General features: G+C 39.3%; 1 protein-coding gene across 1 annotated transcript in view; it reads right to left on the bottom strand.

Moving 5' to 3' along the window:
* Positions 1-19,247, bottom strand: part of LOC150076637 (histone-arginine methyltransferase METTL23-like) — a 66,517-nt gene that overhangs the window by 33,180 nt on the left and 14,090 nt on the right. Inside the window, exon 2 of the mRNA XM_090386585.1 lies at positions 2,335-2,439. Coding sequence (XP_090242711.1) covers positions 2,335-2,439 — 105 coding nt within the window. The remainder of the gene's footprint in view (positions 1-2,334; positions 2,440-19,247) is intronic.

Here is a 19,247-nt window from a genome sequence, read left to right on the forward strand (position 1 = left end):
AAAAAACTATTGTTAAAACTAAGTCAGTAGCAGTAATATGCTTTGATATTGCACTGGCACTAAATCAGGTCTACATATTTCTAAAGTGGCAAGAATAACATACTGATGCTGAATCTCAACCAAATACACAATGTTGTTAATATGCTATTAAAGTATATTTAGGAGACAACTGCCTTTATGATTACTAATAAAGAATCGTGCTGTAATTTATTATAAGAAAAGATATTACTTTCTGAGAAAATATGTTTCAGACAACATGCTAATTGCGAAGGACATGAAAATATAACTTTTACATCTTGTCTGAAGGTGTTTGTTTTGATATAGTAAAATTCTTAATTTGTGTGTTACTTCTAAGATGTAAGATGTTTGAAACTGCTAATTAGATATTATAAATTTAACTAATTCCATAACAGATTAAGATAACCCATGAGCTCAAACACAACAATAACATCAATTTCTTAATTTTCACTATTCATAAAGACAATAATTCATTAAAAGAAACACTTGAGGTAATTTTTTTAATTTTTACTCTCACCTAATGCCAAAATTATTGATATATAAAACAAAAAAATAACATAAGGCCATTAAATTGAATATGATTTAAAATGCTATAAAACCAGTTTCATGTGACATAAACACGAGGAATACCAAAATTAGGGTAGGATTGTCGTTATAAGCCTAATGAATGTAATGAGTATAATAACAAATAACAGAGTGGGCCAGTAAATCAGACCATCTTATAACATGGAAATTTAACTTTCCAGATATTGATTGGGCCTTATGATTTGCCCACTCACCTAGTAGCAAGAATTTGTGGGTTTAAAGGATGATTGTTTCCTACATAAACATGTTAATTAGAGAGGCAATAATGAAGGTAGAAAATGAGTTGTAAAAAACTGCCTATTTACCATCAAAGATTTGAGTTAAATATTCAATAAATGACCTGCATTCCAAGAATTTAGGTCTATCATTCTTTCCCAAAATCAAGTATCTAGAAGAAGGAGGAGAATTATATTCATGTTTATTCCTTCTTGAGACCTTTAAAAAAATTATATAAGCAGTAAAGTTTTAACCCCAGGGGCTCACATCTGGTGAGTATGGGCTTGGTACACCCAGGGTCCTGAGCTGGGTATCATCATTCTTCTCTTCCTTGGTGATTCCCTTTTATTTCTCTCTCTCTCTCTCTCTCTCTCTCTCTCTCTCTCTCTCTCTCTCAGGGTAGTTCAGAAATTTTTTTTTTGGCTGGTGCAGCATAAGCCTCAGGCTTCCTTGCACCATATGGAATAATAATAACAATAATAATAATAATAATAATAAACAAGAGCAGGGCTGGATTTTGATGTTTGTAGGCCCTAGGCACTTTTATTCCGAAATGTGCTAAAAAAAAGGGAAAAATGTTTCTTCTATTTAAACACTTTGACTGTGAACTGCTTCAATTAATGACTCAAGTTTCAACTATAGTAAGTGATAAACCACCTCAAATGATGGAGTGACCATCACTTACTTCTATTCTTCTAGTTTCGAGAACAGTCACTAGATAGCATATGCATACTGAATTGAAACTCCTAGAGTTGATTGCAAAGAAATATCACGCATATAAAATGATTTTCAAAAATGGCGTTCAAAAACTGTTTTTTTTTCCCTTCATTCATAGACCCTAAAAATTTCATAGGCCCTAGGCACTGTGCCTACAGTGCCTAATGGAAAATCGAGCCCTGAACAAGGGCACTATAGCCATTAAATATTTTATGGCACATCATAAGATTGACTGTGAATACAGAAGAAAACAGCATTAAAAGTAGGCCAGTGCTATAAGCAGAAACATTATAATGGGAGCTTACTGTATTTTATAAATTCGGGTTTTTCTGCGTGATGACAACTTTAATCTGGTAGTACTCACATGAAAATTCACAAATGGGGACTTATTTTTACCTTATTCAATGGAGATTTCCCAAACTTTTAATAGAAAAACTAAGAAATACACAGTGCATAGCAAGATGATTACAGTTGAATGAATAGTGGTTTCAGAATGATGAAAAGCTTAAAAACACAGTGGGTTGAGTAACAACAGATTGAAGAAATATATAAATGTTACATTTCATAATAAGTATGTCAAAAAAATTATGCTCGTCAAAATGTTATAACTATCTATAGGTATAACATGTTTTCACCTCCAATACTGTTTTTAAATATTGTATCACGGTGACTCAGGGTTAAAACCACAGTCACCTAATTAGAAGCAATGCACACAGAATTTGCATAATATCTATAACATGAATACTACTATATAATTACAGCACACAATAGTTATACAGATAATCAAACTAAGCATACCTCCAAGACTTTCTTCCCTTGCAGAAATTCTTTGTGAAACCAAATGTATTGAGCCAGGACAGGAGATGCTGGCCAAACATACATTCCATAACTGGGATTTAGTTCCTAAAATGAACAGAAAGTTTCAAATTTTTCGGGTCTCACCAAATTATACAGCATTTTACGTAATAGAGAAACAAGTTTTATATATCATGAGCAAAGAGGAGGCATTGTAAAAGATGTGTGAAAAATACAATAAGCTGTATCAACTTTTCTGAATATATGACATTTCTTAATATAAAATGCTTTCAATGACACTCTCTCAACAAGGTATTTTTAGTTTTCGTATTGGCAACATGATGCAAGGAAGCAAAATGGAGGAGGGAGCTAAACATTAAAACCAAAAATGATGTGTTAATGTGGGAAAAGTAACAATAACTTGTATCTACTATTTCTGAATTGCTTCTGAATATGTGATATTTCTTAATATAAAATGCTTTCGCAATGACATTCTCTGAACAAAGTACAGAGTCATCAAAAAAGATGTCAGTGATTTCCCTTTTAATTATCTTCGGAAATATTTCATCGATTGCTGTGATCGTAGCAGCAAACAGTGTGGTAACTCAACTCACTAGGTTTTTATTTGACACCTCCCTTGGCTGTGCCGTGAGTGTGTGCAGAATGACTCCTATGCGCACCGCCTCAGTCAGTGTCAGTAAGATGGCTGTGCAACAAAAAGTGCAATGTGTGCTGTGGTACGCTGAATTTAAATCTGTCATAACAGTGCAACATCAATACCGATGTATGTCAGTATTGAAATTCAGCGTACAACAACACACACACTGCGCTTTCTGTTGCACAGCCATCTTACTGACACTGACTGAGGCGGTGCACATAGCAGTCATTCTGTGCACACTCACAGTGCAGCCAAGATCAACGTTGAGGTGTAAAATAAAACTTAGTGAGTTACCATACTGTTTACTGCTACAATCACAGCAATCGAGGACACATTTTTTCGATGACCCTGTATTTTTAGTATTAGTATTGGCAACACGATGCAGAAAAGCAAACATAATACAGAAACATAATAAAAAAAAAAAACATTTACTTTCCAAACCTTCCTTAATCCTCTATTTATCATGATCCTAAAAGAAACAATTCTGTGGCATCTATGAGGCACCACACTTTGTTTTAATTATGTAAAAAAATTAAGGTTCTGTATAAGGAGATTATAAAATCATAGGTTACAGTTTGGAAAGAAGGCATCTCAAAGGGGGAATCTGATTGAGGTATACTAGACATTAGGGTTGGGGTGGGGGGAAAATTGAATGATGGTGGAATTTTTAAAAAATCCAGGAGGCATAAATATAAAAAACTGGGGGAAAACTAATAAACTAGACCTCAGAACGTTTATGTTTGAATAATATGCTGCTAACCACTGCAATAAATTGCCTTCCGGGGTAGATGAGATTCACATTCTGGTAACGTTTAAGGAACAACTGGATCAGTGGGAAGAGCATAATAAAAGTGATACAGACATAACATGTATATATGACTGAGACAGAAAAAGACTAGCTTCCTTGCATCTTACAGCTCACATAATACCAGAAGAAAATGAGTAAATATGGGTAAATAATGAATGGTATAAGTATATGGAGACATGGATATTATATTCAAAAGTACACTTGTGCATATGTCTGCTCTGATATTCCCTGTCAGAGACTTAGTAATTCGATCTTCTGTGTTACTAATAAATGGAAGCCAGCTGGAGTTGTGAACATTAAAATCACCAAGGAAAATTACCTCACTTGACTTTCTGCAATCCAACTTTCCTAACAGTGAGGTAATTTTCCTTGGTGATTTTAATGTTCACAACTCCAGCTGGCTTCCATTTATTAGTAACACAGACCTAGCTGGTCGAGATGCTGAGGCTTTTGCAATTACTTTGCAAATTCATTTACCTACAAGAATACTGGCCAATCCTAACCATGCAGCCAACACGCTTGATCTATTTCTCACAAACAACCCTTCCAAGTACACAGTTGAGTTGAGTGACCTTCTAGGTATCCTCAGATCATGACTTGGCAATGGTCTCTTCTCCAATGGAGTTTTTCTCTGGTGGTCAATCTCAACCTCATGTTGTTTGGCATTACAAGAATGCAAAATGGGATGATCTGTAAGATTTCTATTTTTCTTTTCTTTGGTTAGATTACTGTTTTAGGTCTTCTTATGTCAATTTTTGCTCAGATTGTGTCGGTGAAATTAGTCTTGTAGGGAAGAAATCCTTAATTTCATACTCCACCTTAAAATGTCATCTTTTATCTAAATCTTGGTTTTTCAATAAATGTGCTAACCTGTTCAAGATAAGAATGGTGCATTCTTATCTTGAACTTAGCACAGACTTAGCACATTTATTGAAGTGGCTTACATCCAAATCTACACATTCATTTTCTGCCTATAAAGCTCGCAACAACTGAAAAGCATTATTAATCAGTCCAAACTAGATTTTGAACAGGCTGAGTAGAAAACTTGCTTCTTGGCAAAATGGTCAAGAAGCAAGCATTTTGGTCTTTCCAAAGCTATTGCCTGCAACCTTTTCTCACCTCTCTCAAAACTGGACAGTTCCACTGCCACCTCAGCTAAAGATAAAGTTGACCTGCTAGCATCCTACTTTTCTTCTAACTCAAGTACTCATGATCTTTGAAAATCACCTGCCACCATTCTCGGTATACTCTATTCAATGCCTACTGTTGTCTTCTGTCAAAAGGATGTCAGTAGAATTTTGATAAGCCATGATGCCAAGAAAGCACCAGATCCTGATGGTATTTCTCCACTTATTCTCAAAACCTGTACTCCTGTTCTATGTGATCTTTTTATACTTTCTTATTCCATCAGTGTTTTTCCTTCTGCTAGGAAATTTGCTCATATGCAGCCAGTTCCTAGAAAGATAGACAGATCCCTTCCATCCAATTATCATGCCATTGCACTTGCTTCTACTCTTTCTAAAGCAATGGAGAAATTGCCAACTCCTAAACTATCTAGAAACCTTCCACCTGGTAATGATTGCCAGTCTTATGTTGCCCATCTATGAACAAATTCAATGGAAACAATTGTAAGTAAAGTGTGTTTAGGGTCTAACAACACCAGGGATTTTTCCCCATCTCCACACAGTATACATTGTGTGTTACAGCATGCTGCAAAGGTCAGAGATTTAAAAGTGTTTGGATATTGTGGGGTGTAGTGTCGTGTACCATTGTTCATCTGGCCACTTAGCCACTGGACCCCTGCCGAGGCCCAACGTTGCCCACACTAAGCCCCGTGGAGGCAGACTAGGTACACCAATTATTTTTAGATAAATATTCTGGCAGGTCCTGCCACCTAGTTTCCTGGGATTTCCATGGCTAGGAACTATTTGTAAAAAAAAAAAAAGAAAAAAAAAAGGGGGATAAAATGCTGTTAGGGTTGAAAGGCCAAGAGAGTTTGCGCATTAATCTGGATGCTTAAATTTTGGTTGCATGGGACATTTGCTGGTGATTTAGACAGAGTGGGGTGAAAGTCAGAATAGGAGATTGATAGGAAATGCAACCCCTGGGAAGATCAACGGGGCAGGCCCATGCCTCGCTAGGAGGAAGAAAATGGGGGGAGGAACAGAGAATCAGTCCCCTCCCACCAGGTGGTGGAAAGAATTTGTTATTTGTTATTTGGTTTTTAGGAGCATTAGCAACTAAGGCCATATTGCTCCGGGATATGCGGTGGTCAATCCCTGACCTTTCCGCATCCTCCGTATTTAGTGGTGACGGGCTCGAACCCTGGTCTAATCAAGAAGCGTGTGCTACACACTGCTGCTCCTTCCCACCTGGCTGCGGAGGCGCCGCCGGTGGAAAGAAAGTACCATGCAAGGGAGCATTAATATTGGATTGCCAGTGGGTGCCTTGGCAACATAGCCGCAAGAGGAAGTCATATCAGGTAGTCCAGATTCTTCTGGTGAGTTGATTTTATCAGTCTAATCCAGTGTATCGCTTGACTGTACTGTTCTGGTGTCATACTTGAGGCACCCAGGTCCAGTCAGCATACAGTCATGTCTCTGTCTTATTGGTTTGTTGGTCATGTTTTGTAGTTTCGGTTCAATGTTGTGTCAAAGACAGGGGTCCACTCCTTTGGGAGTCCTTGTCCTGTTAGGTTTGTTGGAGTCCATTGACAGTTCTAGTTTGCACGTCTATGTTCAGTGGTTGAGTTTGCAGTTAGTGAATGTCTGTTATGGGGGTACAGAGACTGGCAATCAGGTGGAATGCTGCAGTTGTCTTGTCCATCCTGTTAGTGAGTCATGGGACGGAGTCTTCCAGGAGTTTTGAGTTTGGAATCCTTGGACCAATGGAAACGATTGGTGAAGCTTAAGCAGTTGCTGTTGCATTTCAAAGATTGTGTTTGGCATAAAGGTCTTCTAAATAAGCTTCCATCTTATGGATGGCCAACCATTTTTTGTAATTGGGTATCCAGTTTTCTCTCTGACCATCAACACAGATGACGGTAGATGGCTGTCAGTCCTCTTAACTTCTCCATACTTTTCCTCTTGTATATTAATACGAAAGGTATCAAAACCTATAGTACTTAGTACCATGCATGGGTTGAAGGAGAAGTATGGGGGGAGGGGCATGCCGGAAACTTTGCTCTAGAGACTAAACATGGGTTTCATAAAAAAAAAAAAAAAAACGGTGCCACCAGTGCTCTTATGCTTAAGGCAGTACAGTAGCAGTGAGAATGTAGCCACAATCTTATCAACCAGTCTTTAGTGAATGTCCCAGCAGAACTGAGGAGCAGCAGAAGAATTTGGCAGTTTTTGATTTTAATGAGTGTAAGAAACCTAAATGAACAAGTGAAAGAAACATAAATAATGAGTGTATGAAACATAAATAATGAGTGTATGAAACATAAAAAACAAGCAAAAACATTAAATATTGAGTGACAGAAGGTCATGGAACTAAGTTCAGCTTTCTGTGTTCTTCTGTTACTCAATATTTAATATTGATGCCCCCCCCCCCCCAAATTCTATTTTGTCTTGGACCTCATGAAGGTATAACGTGCCTCTGGGCAGCAGTAAACACAAAATAACATACCAATTAGGTGGAGCCACACTAAAGGTAATGAAGAAAGAAAGAGATCTAGGGTAATTGTACAGTCTGGCATGAAGTTTTCTGAGCAGTGTGGACAAGCTGAATATCAATTGTCAATGATATACAGGAATTTTCCAGCAGAGACAAGGAGATGATTATCCCATGTGTAAGGCAAAGGTTAGTCCATGTGTTGAGGGCTGAATATACATTTGGAAACCTCATTTTAAGAAAGTTGATATCTTGGAATAGGAGCAACCAAAAGGGTACAAAAAGAATACTCTCGTAACAAAAGATTTCTGTTCTGCAAACTACAGCAGTTGAAAATAGGTACCTGTGAGATGGGTGCCCAGGCTGACGTTTAAAGCTTAACCTTTCATGAACAACACAAAGGAGAGATCACACAAATTGAAAGAGGATGGCTACAGGATAGTAGTAGTAGTAGTAGTAGTAGTGGTGGTGGTGGCACATGATGCAAGAAAGCAAGTGTAGGAGCTTATGCAGCATCAGCCAAAAAAAAAAAAAAAATCACACCATTCCCTCCAAATGCCTGTCCAGTTCCTCCTTAAATTTATTTAACCTATCAACTTCTACAACGACAGATGGAAGTTTGTTCCAGCAATTAACCACCAGCTGGCTAAAGGCAAATTTCCGCACATCTATTCTACATCTGTCCTTTCTTAATTTGAACTTATGTCCCCGTAGGTTGGTAATCTGAACAAGTGGAAGGATCCCATCAGAATTCAGCGTGCTCAACCCATTCAAGGCCTTATAGACCTCAATCAGATCACCGCGCAGGTGCCTAGTCTCCAGCCACTGCAATTTGCAGAACTTAAGCCTCTCTTGGTAAGAGAATCCCTTCATTCCCCTCACCAATCGTGTTGCTCTTCTCTGTACACGCTCAAGCAAATCTACATCCTTCCTAAAATGAGGCCTCCAGACCTGTACGCAGTACTCAAGGCGTGGCCTGACCATTGCCTTATACAGAGGGACAATCACCTCCTTTTCCCTGCTAGCAAAATTCCTATATATCATTGACAAAACCCCATGACCCGCCCTAGCAGCCTGTCTGCACTGCTCAGAAAACTTCATATCTGACTGCACAATTACTCCCAGGTCTTTTTCATTTTCTAGATATATGTGTATATATTTGCTTTTATGCAGAATAATTCAACTACCATGAGTGTTGTAGGAATTCGTAGTTTGAATAAACTAGACAAATTTATAGAGTGTATGAAAATATGAAGCAGGTAGATTTTTTTTTGGCTGATGCTGTATAAGTTTGCTTCCATGGATTCCTCTACTAATAGGAATCAAAATCATTTTAGCATTAGCATCGGCAGTGGCAAATGATGCAAGAAAGCAAGCTTAAACAGCATCAACAAAAAACAAAAAACAAAAACACATTTCACCTATTCATTCCATCCAATAGTTTGTCTAGTTCTTCCTTGAATTTATTTAAACTATCAACTTCCACAACAACAGATGGAAGTTTGTTCCAACAATCAACCATCCATTGATGAATGCAAACTTCTGCCATCTATTCTGCAACTGTCCTTCCTCGATTTGAATTTGTGCCTTTTCATGTGTGTGGTCAGAGCGAGAGGAAGGAAGAATTTCATCAGCATTAAGCTTGCCCAATCCATTCAAACCCTGAATACGTCAATTAGATCGCATCACAGGGGCCTAGTCTCCAGACACTGCAATTTACAGAACTGAAGGCTTTCTTGGTAAGTGCATCCCTTTGTTCCGCTCATCAAACTCATTGCCTTTCTCTGTGCTTGTTCTAGCAACTCTATATCCTTCCTAAAATGAGCCCTTCAGACCCATATAAAGTACTCGAGATGTGGCCTGACCATTGCCTTATAAAGGTAAAGTGCAGCCATTATCAACCCAATGCAGGATGGAAGCCTGATCAACAATTCATGTTGAGGGAATTGGACCATAATCTGCCACGCTGGTCCAGTGCGGGTTGGCAGATCAACCGTATTTAGCAGTCAGGGGCTTGAACCCCGGTCTACTCAAAGAGCGCATGCTACTGCACTCCCGCTCCTGACCACTCAGCTACGGAGGCCTCCATTGCCTTACACCATGGGATAATCATCTCCTTATCCCTGCTAGCAAAATTCCGGTATATCATTTGACAAAACTCCATGAGCTGTACTGGCAGCCTGTCTGCATTGTTCAAAGAACTTCATATCTGACTGCACAATTACCACCAGGTCTCTTTTCATTTTTCACTACCCTGAGTGCAGCACCACACAATTGATACATTACTCTGGGGCTACTGTTAGCCATATGCAGTACTTTGTATTTATTCTGGTGAGATCGGCAGAAGAATGATCGTACGAAGAAATATTCCAATTCAGAGCTTAGTAATCAGGCACCTCAGAGGTGATCTGATTGAGGTTTCTAAGGCTCCGAGAGGGATTAGTAATATGAATGAAGATGGAATTCTTGCTGTTATAAAGAATTCTAGAACTAGGGGCCATAAATTCAAATTATAAGGGTTAAGGTTTAGATTAGATTGTAGGATGCCAGCAAGTCATTAATTTCCAGGACATGCTGCCCTCGCAGGTAGTTGAGGCTGAGAATTTGAGTTAATTCAAAGGTCAACTGGATAGTTAACCAATGTCAGCAGGGAAGCATATGATGTATATTCTTATCTACTTGGAGTTTGTTTTTTTTTTGCCAGTGCAGCAAAAGCCTGTGGCTTCCTTGCATCATATGCCAAATATTATCAATGGTAAACTTCAAATGCCATTTCTCAGCCTATTTGCCTAACTTTTCTAGATCCTGTTGCAGTAGCATACTGTCATTAACTTCCCTGTCAATCTTTGCAACATCTGAAAACTTGGACATTAAGTCTAATATGCCTTCCTCAATTTCATCGATAAATATAGAAAACGACAATGGGCTCAACACCGAACCGTGGGGACTCCACTAATAACATTAGTCCATGAAGAGCAATGTTCGTTGATTACCATTTTCTGTCTTCTCCCATTCAACCATCCCTTTATCCATAGAAGCAACTTGCCCTTAATGCCACACTGCTCCAATTTGTACAGCAATCTTTTAAGAGCAACATATCAAAAGCTTCTTTGAAATCCAAGTATTAGTATTAGCAATGGCTGCACAGTGCAAGGAAGCATACAGCTTATGCTGCACCAGCCAAGAAAAAATAATAATAATAAATAAACTAGGGGGCTTTGCTCGTCAACCCCTGCGCACATTTTTCTACAGTGGACTTTTCTACAATGGTTAAAACACTTTTCTACATAAAATGTAGAGGTAAGATGGAGTAAGTCAATTCTTTTCTATGTAAGAAACACACCTACACACCTCTCGAAACACACCAATGTCCTTCATCCTCCCTTTTTAAACCCATAATTCAGCTATCTCCCTCATTCATCTTCTTTTCTTCTTTTGCTCTCCATCAGGAAGCTGAGGTGATCCCCTGATGGAGAGCAGCCAGAGTACTGTGAACAGTCTGGCCCACCTCCCAGTGGTGGTGGCAGCCAATGTGGAGTCCCACTAGGGGCCCCACAACCAAGAAGCCAGCACAAACAACAGAACCCAACATTAAACTACACATGCAACACACACCAACATTAGCTTTAGTAGAGGCATATGATGCAAGAAAGCAAGCTTATGCAGCATCAGCCAAAAAAAAAAAAAAAAACACCCTCCCATTTCACTCCTCCGTTCGTTCCAAATACCTGTCCAGCTCAGCCTTAAATTTATTTAGGCTATCAACTTCAACAACAAAGGATAGAAGTCTGTTCCACCAACCAATGTGAGGAGGGTTGCCTTTACCTGCTGGCTAAAGGCAAACCTCCTCATATCTATCCTACATCTGTTTTTCCTCAATTTGAATTTATACCCTCTCAGGTGATTATTCTGGGCAAGAGGAAGATTCCCATCAGCATTGAGCATGCTCAAACCATTCAAGACTTTATACACCTCAATCAGATCACTTCACAGGTGCCTAGTCTCCAGACACTGTAATTTTCAAAACTTAAGCCTTTCTTCATAAGAGCAATCCTTTGTTCCATTCACTAATTTTGTTGCCCTTCTCTGTACTCGTTCCAACAGCTCTACATCCTTCTCATCCTTCTTAAAATGAGGCCTCCAGACCCTTATACAGTACTCAAGGTGTGGCCTGACCATTGCCTTATACAAGGGAATAATCACCTCCTTATCCCTTCTAGAAAAATTCCTGTATATCATTGACAAGACACCATGAGCTACTCTTGCAGACCATCTGCACTGCTCAGAAAACTTCATATCTGCCTGCACAATTACCCCCAGGTCCTTTTCGTTCTCTACCACTCAGTGTAGTACCACAGAGTAGATACATTGCTCTGGGGTTACTGCTTCCCATATGTAGTACTTTACATTTGTCAATGTTATACTTCATTTGCCACCTCTCAGCCCATCTGCTCAACTTTTCTAGATCCTGTTGCAGCAGCGTACTGTCATTAGTGTCCTTAACAATCCTGCCACCCTTCGTAATGTCTGCAAACTTGAACGTTAAGCTTGATATATCATCATCAATATCATTTATAAATACAGATAACAACAATGGACCCAACACCGAACCCTGACGGACTCCAATAATAACATTAGTCCACGATGAGCAGAGTCCATTGATTACCACTCTCTGTCTTCTCCCACTCAACCATCCTTTTATCCATAACAGCAATTTGCTTCCAATGCCACACTGCTCCAATTTGTTCAGCAGTCTTTCATGAACAATAGTATCAAAAGCCTTTCTAAGATCCAAATATATGATATCAAAGTTATTCCCTGCATCCAGTTCCTTTATGACCACATCATAGTATCCAATCAAATTGGTCAGGCAAGACTTCCCCTTAACAAAACCATGCTGTGTCTGAGCTATAACTGAAGTCTTGTCTAGATGGTCCTGCTGTGCTTCTTTAACCAGTGCCTCCATTTATTTTCCTGAAACAGAAGTTAAACTAACAGGTCTATAATTACTTGTTTCGCCCTTTGATCCTCCTTTGTGAATTGGGGTCACATTTGCACATCTCCAGTCCATGGCTACCTCCCCTGAGTCTAAAGAAGCTCTCATAATTATAGCTAAGGGTTTGCTTACTTCCTTTGCTGCCTCCTTTAATATAACTGGATAGATCCCATCCACCCTGGGTGCCTTTTTTATGTTTATCTTCAACAATTTCTCTTCCACTTTCTTCTCAGTTATTACAAAATCATCTAGCTCACTGCCAGATGATTTTGTAATAACTCCTCATGTGTGAATGTAGATGCAAAATACTCATTTAGTTTGTTAGCCACCTGAGCAGGATCATCAACAGTTGAACTATCGATTCATCAACAGTTGAACAATCGATATCCAGTGGACCAATCTGATTCATCCCTTTCCTTCTAAAGTTTACATAGGTAAAGAACTCTTTGTTGTTTTTCTTTGCATCCCTTGCCAAAGATTTCTCATAATCTGCCTTTGCTACCTAATCTTCTTTGTGACTTGGTTACAGACCAGCTTACATTTATCATACGCTTCCATGGCACTCATTAATTTATATGTATCCCATGCATTTTTCTTCTCTGCCATATGTCTTATTAGTTAATCTGACATCCATTTAGGCCTAAATCTTGAACAATATTTTTTAGTTGGTATGTAAAGCCTAGTAGCTTCCAAGATAAATTCTTTGAATGCCTCCCATTTTGAATTTGCTGTTGGTAACATCATCTGTTGGTCCCACCGTATAGAATTTAAATACTGTCTCAGACCACTGTAGTCGCCTTTACGAAAGCAAATACCGTTCTATTTACCATTCTAAAGAGGGCGCTGACTCTCTTTAAAAATTACAGCTGTGAATTACAGGCTCCGAAAAAGCGATAAGTGTTTGCCTTTTTATTTACCTAATTGTTATTTTATATTGTTCTTTATATATAGTCTTATAGTTATAGTTATGCTGGATATTTTTATTTTTAATTTAGATAAAGAGTTTTTGAAGATTACTACTTAATATACATAAAACCGTTATTTCATTCGAATCTTGCAGCCATTGTTTTTGTAGAGAGTAGTACAAAATTCAAATTTTTAATTGTGGTAACTATGTATAATTATATAGCGTAATACGCATCACTGCATTTACGATTCTATTAGATAGCGTAGTATTGACAATTAATTAATTTAATTTATTGATCTTATTAATTTAAAATCATGCCCCAGACTAGAGTAGCAAAGCAACGGGAACAAGGTGGCATGAGTGGTGTGTTTGGGGGAGAACTGAGGTGGGGCGATTCTCCAATGCATCACAGCCTAAAAAAATGTGCAACTTGTGAAATGGTTGCCAAACTCTCTGGAACAGAACATGATCTAGCGAGGAGGATGTCTTTGTGTGTGTGACAGGTGCAGAGAGTGTCTAGAAATTAGGCATCAACTCAGCGTTCTACTGGGCGTCTATGAGAGCTTGAGGTGTAGGGTAGATGCCCTCAAAGAAATTAATATGAGAGGCCCCTCAAGCTCTCAGCTGCCCAACTCATGCCAGAGCTCACTCCTGGGCATCAGACAACACAGCGGCAATCTCCAAGGCAGAATGCGCTGGTCCCAAAGGAAATAGTAATTGTTGGTGACTCTATTGTCAGGGAGAAGGGGAATATATTGTGTAAAAAGGATAGATGGAACAGGACCAGTGTATATCTGCCAGGGGAAAAAGTTGATCATGTTGTAAAGCATATTTCATCTTTTAAGGGCACAAAAGGTGATATTGTTGTACATGTTGGCATCAATGACATTAAGAGTAGGAGATCTGCAGATTTACTTAACAAGTATAGGTCAATGTTGCAAACAAGTGGTGAGTCAGGATTAAATTTGAAAGTGTCTGCAATTCTGCCCAGACCTATAGGAGGGAGTACATGATACGATGTCCATTTCCACGTGCAGTCTGCCAAACCCCATGTACTTTTTCTGACAGAATCTCAGTTATCGGGTGATTCAACTACTGCTCATCTCAGATGCCCAAATTATTCGCTGTATGATTCCTTTCGCCTCAAAGATGGTACTGGTGCATATGTCCATTCTGATATTCCCTGACAGACTCTTGGCAATTTCAAATCTCCTCTCTTTGATCTTCTCTGGCTTAAAATCTCTCTCTCTACCTCACTGTGTCAAATTCATCTGTTGTCTCTACCGTTCTCCCAACTCCACTAATCACTTGGAGGTGCCGAGAGTGTCTAGAAATTAGGCATCAACTCAGCGTTCTATTGGGCGTCTATGAGAACTTGACTTCCTCTCTTTGCAACTTGACTTTCTCCAGTCCAACTCTCCTAACAGTGAGGTAATTTTCCTTGGTGATTTCAATGTTCACAACTCCAGCTGGCTTCCGTTTTCTAGTCACACCGACCCAGCTGGTCGAGATGCTGAGGCTTTTGCAATTACTAATGACCTTGCACAGATTGTTCATTTACCTACAAGAATACCGGAAAATCCTAAACATACAGCCAATACGCTTGATCTTTTTCTCACAAACAACCCTTCTAAGTACGCGGTCGAAGTGACAGGTCCTTTAGGCACTTCAGATCACAACTTAGTGATTGTCTCTTCTCCAATGGAACCTTTATCTCATGGCTATTCCCAACCTCTTGTTGTTTGGCATTACAAGAATGCAAAATGAGAAGACCTGCGAGACTTCTATTCTTCTTTTCCTTGGTCGGATTACTGTTTCAAAACTTCTGATGTCAACGATTGCTCAGATCATGTCAGTGAAATTATTCTTGCAGGAATGGAATCCTTTATCACACTCAACTTTAAAATCTCGTCCTTTATCTAAACCTTGGTTTTCCAATAAATGTGCTAAGGCTGTCCAAGAGAAGAATGTTGCATATCATAATTGGCTTGTTTCTAATTCTCCAGTTTCATTTTCTGCGTACAACAAAGCTCGCAACAATTGTAAAGCAGTTATTAATCAATCAAAACTAGAGTTTGAACGGGCTAAGAGTAGAAAACTTGCTTCTTGCCCTAATGATAGCCGAGCATTCTGGTCTCTTGCCAAAGCTACTGGCCGCAACTTTTGCCAATCTCTGCTCCCACCTCTGTCCAAACCAGATAGTTCTGTTGTCACTTCAGCCAAGGATAAAGCTGACCTGCTAGCATCCCATTTTTCTTCCAACTCGTGTATTAATGATATTGGTAAAACAATTCCCAACCTGCTCCATTCAATGCCCCCTGTGGTCTTTCGTCAAAAGGATGTCAGAAGGATTTTGACGAATCTTAATGCTAAGAAAGCTCCAGGTCCCGATGGTATTTCTCCACTTGTTCTCAAAACCTGTGCTCCTGAACTTATTCCTATTCTTTGCTGCCTTTTCTCACTTTCTTATTCCAAAGGTGTTTTTCCTTCTGCTTTGAAATTTGCTCATATCCAGTCAGTTCCAAAAAGGGTGACAAATCCCTCCCATCCAATTATCGTCCCATTGCAATTACTTCTACTCTTTCTAAATTATTGGAAAAATCAATTAACCGCCAACTCTTAAACTACCTAGAAACCTTCCATCTGATCAACGATCGCCAGTATGGATTCCGTCAGTGTCGATCCACCGGTGATATTCTGGCTTACGTTAACCATTTATGGACTAATTCAATGGAAAGGTTTGGTGAAACACAAGTAGTTGCTCTTGACATCTCAAAGGCTTTCGATCGTGTTTGGCATAAAGGTCTTCTAAACAAGCTTCCATCTTATGGTTTGCCAATTGTTTTTAGTAATTGGTTATCCAGTTTTCTTTCTGATCGCTCACTGAGGGTGATGGTAGATGGCTCTCTGTCTTCTAACTTCTCCACTAATTCTGGTGTCCCCCAAGGTTCAGTTCTTTCCCCCACTCTTTTCCTCTTGTATATTAATGACCTTCTTCCATTGACTGGAAATCCTATCCATAGTTTTGCCGATGATAGCACATTGCATTCCACTTTCCATTTTGAGAAACCTTGTCCTGCTCAATCAGCTTCAACTTCTCAAAAATCTGCTACCAATTCCTTAAATGCCGATCTTCAGGTAATTCTCCAGTAGGGCAAAGACAACTTAGTTGATTTCAACGCTTCTAAAACTCAGTCTTGTCTTATATCTTACAGAAAGGATTCTTCTGCTCCTATGCTTATCTTTAGTGACACTCCGATTTCTAGGCAAAATGATATATCTCTTTTGGGGATTACCCTGACTTCTAATCTCTCTTGGCAAAAGAGAGATTACAAATATTGCTCCTCTGCATCTAAAAAACTTGGTTTTTTCCTTCTCTCTTGGCGTTACTTTTCTTCCAAACAGCTGCTCACTCTGTATAAATCGCAAATCCGCCCTGCCATGGAATATTGTTCCCACATCTGGGGTAGTGCCCCCAAAATCTCTCTCAGGCTTCTTGATTCCATTCAGAAGAGGGCAGTTAGGTTAATTAATGATTCCTCTTTAACAAAGTCTCTCCACTTGCTGTCTCATAGATGTACTGTTTCTGCTGCATGCCTCTTCTAGAGATACTTCCATGGGCACCGTTCTTCTGAATTGGCTTCTATAATTCCCGCTCTCTCTTTCAAAACAGTCCGAACACGTGCCGCGACCAGCCAACATCCATTTACTGTGCAACTCCAAACTCACAGAACCAACTTTTCATCCTCCTCGTTTATTCATTCAACTGCCATTTTCTGGAACAACCTTCCTTCATACGTATTTCCTGAGAATTACAGTCTACAGAAGTTCAAGTCCAATGTCAACAAATATCTTCTTTCTTCTTCTCAACCTCCAACCCAAGCACGGTACTAATTACTACAGGTTCTAATACCTCTAGTGTTTGGGGTTTACATAAAAAAAAAATCAATTTGGCACTGAGGGGAATGTGCAAGGCTCAAGGGGTAGAATTTTTTTCAGCATGCTCTGTGCTTGTTAACAGGAGAGACTGCTTGTACAGGGATGGGATACACTTAAATAGAAAGGATGCAAGAATATTTGCTGATGCTATCGAGGCAGTGTTAGGTGGATCGGAAAACTGCTAGCTTGGGGGGGGGGATTCACAGACTAAAACATTAAAAGTAGTCGCAGGCAGAAGTGAAGGTGATTCTTGCACAACTTCTATTAGAATAAGTAGCAACCTGGAGCGAGGGGTGCTGGGGGTTTCTGGGACTGATGGCAATCATCGTAAAACAGGTGGATATATGGGATGTGTCAGGGTAACTAGGAATAGGAATAGGTGCATGTATGCTTGCATGTATACCAATGCTAGAAGTACAGTAAATAAATTTGATGAATTTGAAGTGTTGCTCAAGATATCAAAGGCGGATATTGTTCGGATATCAGAGACGCGGTGTCACACTGATATTAGGAATGAATATTGGAATTTGGGAGTACAATGTGCACAAAAAGGATAGACAGGATAGGAAGGCAGGAGGTGTCATGCTGTTATTTAAGAAAAACATAAAATCAAAAGAAGTGCATCCAGTATGAACAATGAGTTGATATAGTTGAGTCAGTTTGGTGTGACGTAAGCACTGCGAAAGCAAAAAGAAGTGTAGGAGTGTGTTATGTGCCTTTTGACTCGAATGAGTACAATGAACAATTCTACAGAGAAATAGAGTGGGCTAGTAAATATGAATGTTTTATAATGGGGGATTTTAACTTCCCAGATATTGACTGGAACTTCTGTTTTGGTAGTAGTAGTAGTGGCATGTGATCCAAGAAACCAAGTGTATGAACTTATGCAGCATCAGCCAAAAAAAATCACACCTTCCCTCCAAATGCCTGTCCAGTTCCTCCTTAAATTTATTTAACCTGTCAACTTCCACAACGACAGATGGAAGTTTGTTCCAGCAATTAACCACCCACTGGCTAAAGGCAAATTTCCGCACATCTATTCTACATCTGTCTTTTCTTAATTTGAATTTATGCCCCCTTAGGTTCGTAATCTGAACAAGTGGAAGGATCCCATCAGAATTCAGCGTGCTCAATCCATTCAAGGCCTTATATACCTCAATCAGATCACTGTGCAGGTGCCTAGTCTCCAGCCACTGAAATTTGCAGAACTTAAGCCTCTCTTGGTAAGAGGATCCCTTCATTCCCCTCACCAATCTTGTTGCCCTTCTCTGTACACGCTCAAGTAAATCTACATCCTTCATAAAATGAGGCCTCCAGACCTGGGGAAGCATTCAAGGAATTAATCTCGGAACCTACTAAAAGTTTCATACCTATTAAGAAAATTGTTCAAGGTTTAGGCCTAAATGGCTTTCAAATGAACTAATGAGACTCATGACAGAGAATAAAAATGCATGAGATGCATATAAATTATGAAGCAACTCAGAGGCCTATGGCAGATATAAGCACGTCTGTAATCAAGTCACAAAGGAGGTTAGGCAGGCGAAGGCAGATTACAAGAAATCTTTGGCTAACGATGCTTGGAAAAACAGCAAGGATTTCTTTACTGATATACACTCTAAAAGGATGGGGATGAATGATTGGTCCATTTGATATCAATGGTTCGACTATTGATAATCCTGCTCAGATAGCAAACAAACTTAATGAATATTTTGCATCTAACTTCACACATGAGGAGTTATTAAGGTTTGAAAATGGCAGAAGCGTATCAAATTGTAGCAGGGTGCTTAATGATTTTGTAATAACTGAGAGCAAAGTGGAGGAGAAATTGTTGAAATTAAACATAAGGAAGGCACCTGGTGTGGATGGGATCTATCCAGTTATATTAAAGGAGACGGCAAAGCAACTAAGCAAACCCTTAGCATCCATGGACTCAGGGGAGGTCCCCACGGACTGGAGATGTGCAAATGTATCCCCAATTCACAAAGGGGGGGGG

The sequence above is a fragment of the Mastigoproctus giganteus genome, chromosome 12 (genome assembly GCF_048544385.1).
Source record: "Mastigoproctus giganteus isolate SK-2022 chromosome 12, ASM4854438v1, whole genome shotgun sequence".
NCBI classification, from domain to species: domain Eukaryota; kingdom Metazoa; phylum Arthropoda; class Arachnida; order Uropygi; family Thelyphonidae; genus Mastigoproctus; species Mastigoproctus giganteus.